The sequence below is a fragment of the Geospiza fortis genome, unplaced genomic scaffold, assembly GCF_000277835.1.
Source record: "Geospiza fortis unplaced genomic scaffold, GeoFor_1.0 scaffold450, whole genome shotgun sequence".
Taxonomy (NCBI): Eukaryota; Metazoa; Chordata; class Aves; order Passeriformes; family Thraupidae; genus Geospiza; species Geospiza fortis.
The window spans coordinates 156,915-163,377 of record NW_005054416.1 but is presented as its reverse complement, the minus strand read 5'-3'; the positions used below and the strand labels follow the sequence as shown (position 1 = coordinate 163,377).

General features: G+C 47.1%; 1 protein-coding gene across 1 annotated transcript in view; it reads left to right on the top strand.

Moving 5' to 3' along the window:
• The first annotated feature begins 245 nt into the window (after positions 1-245).
• SCUBE2 (signal peptide, CUB domain and EGF like domain containing 2) overlaps positions 246-6,463 on the top strand; it is a 36,235-nt gene continuing 30,017 nt past the window's right edge. Inside the window, exons 1-4 of the mRNA XM_005426515.2 lie at positions 246-300; positions 1,977-2,099; positions 2,515-2,640; positions 4,945-5,079. Coding sequence (XP_005426572.1) covers positions 246-300; positions 1,977-2,099; positions 2,515-2,640; positions 4,945-5,079 — 439 coding nt within the window. The remainder of the gene's footprint in view (positions 301-1,976; positions 2,100-2,514; positions 2,641-4,944; positions 5,080-6,463) is intronic.

Below are 6,463 nucleotides of genomic sequence, written 5' to 3'. Positions count from 1 at the left end.
GGACGGGGCACCTGGGGAGCGGGGTGCGGACGGCGTGTGCCGCGGGTGAAGGTGCCTTCGGACCCCGCGGAACCAGCCCCGGGATTCTCCCGCCTCTGCCTCCTGCCAAGCTGAAGGCTGCGATGTTTGCTCGCAGTCTCGTTCCTCCAGGGTCTCTCTTGTGCTCGGTATGCTGTCACTGCAAGGGGAAATCTCGCTCTCTGTGCCTACGGATTTTTCCTAGCCCTCTTTTCCATGCATTAGCGATGCGGCTTCTTGCTGCGATTCTTTACCGCACGCTGCAGATCACAGAGGAGCGGTGTAAAAATAACCCAGCTGAGCTGCCACGAGATCTGCTCCATGTCTGTGTCCGGCCTTAGAGGGAAGCCCCTCCTTGCCGGGTGTTTTCTGGGACCCCTCTTGCCGGGGCAGGTCTGTGCCCCTGGCTCGGGTAGGGGAGAGCTGGCGGTGCCGAGGGCACACAGTCAGCACGTGTGGCTGGTGCTCCTTTATGCCCGCTGTCTGTCTGTCCTTCCCTGCCCATTCTTCTCTGCTCCACCTACCGGAGTCCCACTAGCTGGAGACCCCTCAGCTGTTGCCCGCAGCCTTCCTTGCGCGACTTGCTCCTTCAATTCACTGCCTCCCATATTTTTTACTGGCGTGACTTCTCTGCTTTGAGAAGAAGCCGATCTGCTGCTTTTCCCAGCTGCTTCCCACTGTTTGCCACCTTCTCCTTTCTTGCTGGTGGCAGTGTCTGGGACCCCATCGCTGCTGCTGCCGGAGCTGTGTGCACCTGAGAGCCAGGCAGGCGCTGCTGCTCTAACACTGGCTCTCTGCCTTGTTCCCCACTGCCAAACCCCATTAGGAGTTAAAACCGAGTGAACGCTTTCTGCAGTTGGCAGCTGCTGCAGTACCTACAGGCATATTTTGTGATTGGGGGAAAGGAAAAAAAAAAGAGCAGGATGAATGCTATAATTGTAAATGGGAGAAGTGCTGGCTGAAGTTTCCATTTGGGAAGTGATCCCCACCATAAAAAGTGGCTGACTATTGAAGTAGCTGCTTTCTGCTGATACTCATGTACTACTTCTTGTTTTAGGAGGCACTTTTTGTACCTGCATGGGGTGTTGCTCCTACAATTCTCCCTTTTAGCCAGTTGCTGGAAATCTTCCTGTTTCCATGCTTGAGTTTTCTTCTGCTGTGTGAAAAGCTTGTGCTGATGTCTTCTGCTGCCTGTAACTGTTCTTCCTCTTCTGTCTACACTTCTTCATCTCCAGGACTACTTCTTGTTGGTGTTTCCCTTTCTCTTCATTTCCTCTTCTCTGAAGTTTCCACCTGGATATTTTGCTTCAGTTTGCTGTGCTTTGAGATGGCTGGCCAGGTGATTTGGCAGTGCTGCTCCCCAGACACTATTCTTGTATTAAAAAAAATTATTTTACGATTATACATCTATTTAATGGTAAGTTAGTCTTTTAACTTGTTGGTGGTGACTTTGAAAGTACATTTCAATTCTGTCCCCTTGTTATTTTAAAAATCCTTGGGCTTCCTGCAGGTGATACATGGATGTGATCAAGAACTCTTTCAATGACTGTTTTTTGTTTTTAATGTTTTAACTCTTTGTTTTAACTTTTTCAATGACTGTTTTTAATCAGAAAGGTTGACAATCTCTGATGAATCTCTGTGAACCTATCAGCTGAATTTCATGGAGCATCTAAGCCTTACGAGATTGTTTTGGGTGCATTTATAAATGTGCAGAAAAGCTTTCCATGGGCATATCTGAATTGCATACCAATATATCTATATGCAGGTAGGATATGACAGAAATTGAAGTGCAGATGCTGTCTCTGCCTGTTTCTGTCCTGACACACAAAACCACACAATACTCTCGTGGGCACCACGGAGGGGTGCTCAGCCTTGTCATCCCCTCAGGGATGTGCTCAGGAGACCTGCCGTGCTCTCCTGCTGCTGACATCCCTCCTGAGCCTGCTGTCTTTTCACAGATGTGGATGAGTGTGCCCTGGGGCTGGATGACTGCCACCCAGATGCTATTTGTCAAAACACCCCGAAGCTGTACAAGTGCATGTGCAAAATGGGTTACACCGGCGAAGGGAGGAAATGTGAAGGTAAAGGGAGCAGAGCACAGCGCTCTCTCTGTGCCAGCATGGAGCATTTCTAAGAAAATACAGCCACTGAAAATAACAAAGGATGATTTTTAAAACAAAATAGTCGTTGTTTTGTCACCTGATTTACTTCTTGTTTACAAAATCAAAGGCAAACCTTGCACAGACTTTCACCTGTTCATTTCACTCAGCCTGACAATGAGTTTGTTGTTTATGGCCTTAAAAAGCATAAGGTAAAGCTGCAAGGGGGTTTCAGGGTGTTTTCTCAGTCATTCAGCAAGAAATGCATTAAATATAGTGCGTTTGCAAGACAATGACCATTTTGGATAGCAGTTGCTGCTCACATTTAGTCAGTCACATCCCTGTCTATAACACTCAGGCAAGCATCCATCATATGGACTTTTGCTTTATTCCTTAGACATTGATGAATGTGACAACGACTTCAATGGGGGCTGTGTCCACGAGTGTTTCAACATTCCAGGGAATTACCGCTGCACTTGCTACGACGGCTTCATGCTGGCTCACGATGGCCACAACTGCCTGGGTAAGGGGTGTGCTCAGGGGCAGGGGGGGGCTGCTGGAACACACCCCCGTGGCTGCGCCCCTGGGGAACACCTGCCCATCTCTTGGGCTCACTCAGTTCAGAGAGAGAGGAAATGTTGCTTGTGAGGCTAAGGGTTTTCAGGTATCATCCCAGTGTGGATCTTTCCCCCTTGTGTAAATGAGGATAACTGTGCTATGTTTCTGTGGAGTGCTTTGGGTTCAAGTGTGCCAAATGCCATCTGTTATTATGCTAAATGAGTTTATGTAAGGAAACATGTGCTATCATTGTCCTCTCTGTCCCACAGTTAGCTTAGGATCAGTTGTCAGGTGTGTTTCCAGGCTTTAGGGGTCTTCTCTCTCAAATCTGTAATGTGGGGGCTTCTCACTCTGAATGTTCCCAAAAGGAGAGGATGACTGGGGGTGTGCAGTAGCTGTGTGTGATGGAGGCCACTGAAGAGCAGGGGGACTGAGCCTCGAGCTGGTGAAGCTGTCCTACTTCCTGGGCACCCTGTGTGCTCACCCTGTGCCATTTGCTTGTTCAGGGATGGCTCAGTTTCCCTCTACTGCTCACACACCTCCACGCCCAGGGCAGTCAGAGGGAACCTTGCCCACCCTGCACAATTGCAGTTAATTTGGCTGGCTACTCCCACTGGTGTGTGGCACATCAGGAGGGGTCAGACTATCCCCAGGCTGTGTCTGCTGCTGGGACAAATCAGGGAACTCTGGAGTATTCAGTGGGATTGTGTTGGGTTTTACCTGCTGGGGACCTGTTGCCTGCCCAGCTTTCTGCAGTGTAGGTGGAGGAGAGGGTGAACTCCCCAGGTTCCAAATGTCTCAATAAAGTAGAGAGGGAAACAAAATATCTGCGGATACTTTAAAATAACGGAACATCCATCTTATTTTTGCGTTTGTGTAAACGCAGAGTGGAGTTCAGCTGAGGTTACCACGAAGGGCTGGATGTGAAGGAGCACACTGCCTCTGACAATGGCACCAAAGGCATGTGTGTATTCTCCTTGTACCCAGGGCGTGCTTCGGCTGAGCTCTTGTGACCACTGGCATAACCTAGGCCAAAATGTACCACCTGCTGTGTCACTGGGAAGCTGCTCAGCATTGCATGGCAGACCTATAAAATAACATAAAACAAAATGTCGTTGACATACAGTGAAGTTTGTACCTCTGATGTGCCAATTTTGAGTTGAGATGTAAACGTTAAATAAATATTTTGGCATGCAGCAAATTGGATCACATCTTCTCTTAATCTGTTTATTTACTTTGTTCACGCCAGGGTTGCCCTCCTCTCACCCTTATTTTTGAAGATCTCTGCTGTGTGCCTGGGTTTAAGCCAAATAGACAATTACTTGTTGGAAAGAGATGATTTTTTTGAAAGCTTTCCAAGGTCTGTAAGACAGAAACATCTGCTGGAGTTCAAATCTGTAGCACTAAAGACTCGTGGTGGCTGTTTATTCATGATTGTTTGCACATTCACATCACTGCAGAACTCTAAAATACTCGGCTTCTTTGTGATGGAGATATGTCAGCCGCTCTTTTTCTCCAGCAGGTCACATTCCTTTGCCTCCAATTGGCTTACTCACTGCCTTCAGTGGACATTAAATCTGTTGTAATACTATGTTATGCTTCTTACTAAAAGCCTCTCTTTCTCCTCTTTTTTTTAAAAGACAGCTGTTTTCTGCCAGAAATGCTACAATGTTAAATTAAAAACATTGTACTATTAGCCAGGAACAATGAACAGAACAGGGAGCAAACATGGTGTTACAGATGAATTTGCAAATGAGACCAGTGCTTTGCCTCAGCAAGGTTTTGTTCTGTTTTTAAGGGTCTGAGTGTTTTTTAGTTCCTGCTAAAATTTCTGAAAATTAGACTAGGAGAAGTATTTGGCACTTGTGGTTACAAAAACCTGTGCTTATTAAGGGGTAAAAAAGAATTGGACGTTGGGATGGGCATCCTGTTGTTCAGAGGCTTAGCTGAAGTTTTCCTACTCTTTGGTTCTCTTGCAAGCAGAGCCCTTCTGTGCTCTCTGCTGTTGTTGAGAGTGTGAATGTTGCAAAATCAAGATTAAAACTGCTTCTAGAACTTCTGCTCTTGTCCTTGACTGCAGTCAGTCAGCACAGCAGCAGCCCTGATGATGAGCAATGATGTCCTAGGCTTGAGGGAGGAGGATGATGAACCAAGGGGTGTCTCAGCTGCCTTGGGAGGGTCCAGCCCGAGCTGGTGTCTGTCTGTCTGTCTGTCTGTGTGTACCGTGGTGAGGGCACAAAGCTCATCTCTGTCTTTCCCCCTCTCTCAGACACAGACGAGTGCATGTTCAACAACGGTGGCTGCCAGCACGTTTGTGTCAACACGGTGGGGAGCTACGAGTGCCGCTGCAAGGAGGGGTTCTTCCTCAGCGACAACCAGCACACCTGCATCCACCGCTCCGAAGGTACCGCCCTGCCCCTGCCCGCGGCAAGCCAGCCTCAAAGGTCTTCTCAGGTTGATGTTTTCAAAGCTGTGAAGGGGCTTGAAGTCCTCGAGCAGTGTGTCAGGATCTTCCAAGTGGCTTTGAAGAGTTGCATCCCTTCCTCCCCATCCTCTTTGGTGCCGGCTGTGTCTGCGGTGCTGAGCCTGCTAAAGGCTGTGCTGCTGCACCCCCAGGTTCCTGCTGCTCTGCTGGGCACCAAAACTCTGCCCTAACCCAGGGGATGGCAACAAATGGAGTTCTGGCCATTTTCAGTGGCTTTAGTTACAGGGCAATAGCTGCACTACCTTCAGATACCTTTTAGATTCCCTGTAGAATGTTTAGGTTTCAGCTAAGAGATTTATTGTTTGTCAGCCCCAAAGGTATTCAAATCTCCTGCTTTGTTTTGAGTGAAACCTTTGTGAAGCAACCTTTGAGAGATCAGAGTCTTGGATATCTAATTAGGCATCAGATGGAACAAAATTATTTTGGATGCCCTTAGGGAATGCTTTAAAGTGGTTGCTCAGATCAGGGGGTTGTCCATTGAACTGCACAGTGAAAATCTCAGTAAGTGCTTAGAGCTGCAAGGCTTTCTTTAATCTATGGCTTATTGTTGGCATAACTATAAGAGGAATCTGAGCATGAATAAACAAATCTCACTCTAAAAATCCCCAAAGTGAAGAGATCAACATTTGTAGACATATATGGCCATCCACAGATGAGGGTGCTGAGGTGGCTGTCATCTGACAGAGCTGAATTGATCTTCTGTTTGGATTAAGAACTTGTGTCCTCAGCTCCTCTGGCCCTGGTCTCAAAGGGGCAGGGTGGCTCCTGAGGCTCAGGCTGCCGCTGCAGGGGCTGGGACAAGGCACACAGGGCTGTGAGTCTGTGTGCACCCATGGAGGAGCTCTCTAGGGACTGAAGCTGGTTGCTGGAACTCCTTGTCTTGTCTGATGCCAAGAGAGGAAAAACTTCCAAGTCTTCTTTCATACTTGCTGCTTCTTGAGTACCTTCTACTCTCTTGAACTGACAGCAGCAGCATTCCTTGTCACCAATATTTGCTCCTTTATTGGTACCTTAGGAATTCTGTCTCTTTTCTTAAAGGTGCATTTAATTTCTCTTAATGTTTTTTTCCCTAAAAGGCCCTTTTTCCATAATACAAAACATCCACTAAACATAAGTATTTTTCTTTGAAAAGGAAAACAAAGAGGACAAAAAAGATGGATTTTTTTCCCCATAAAATCTGTCTAATAAAATACATGTTTATCAAAACCAGTCTTAAGAAAAAGCCTCAGCTCACTGTTTTGCCTGATACATTTTTTTCCTTCTTAGTAAAACATTGAGGTGCTTGTTTTGCTTTCTTTAAAAG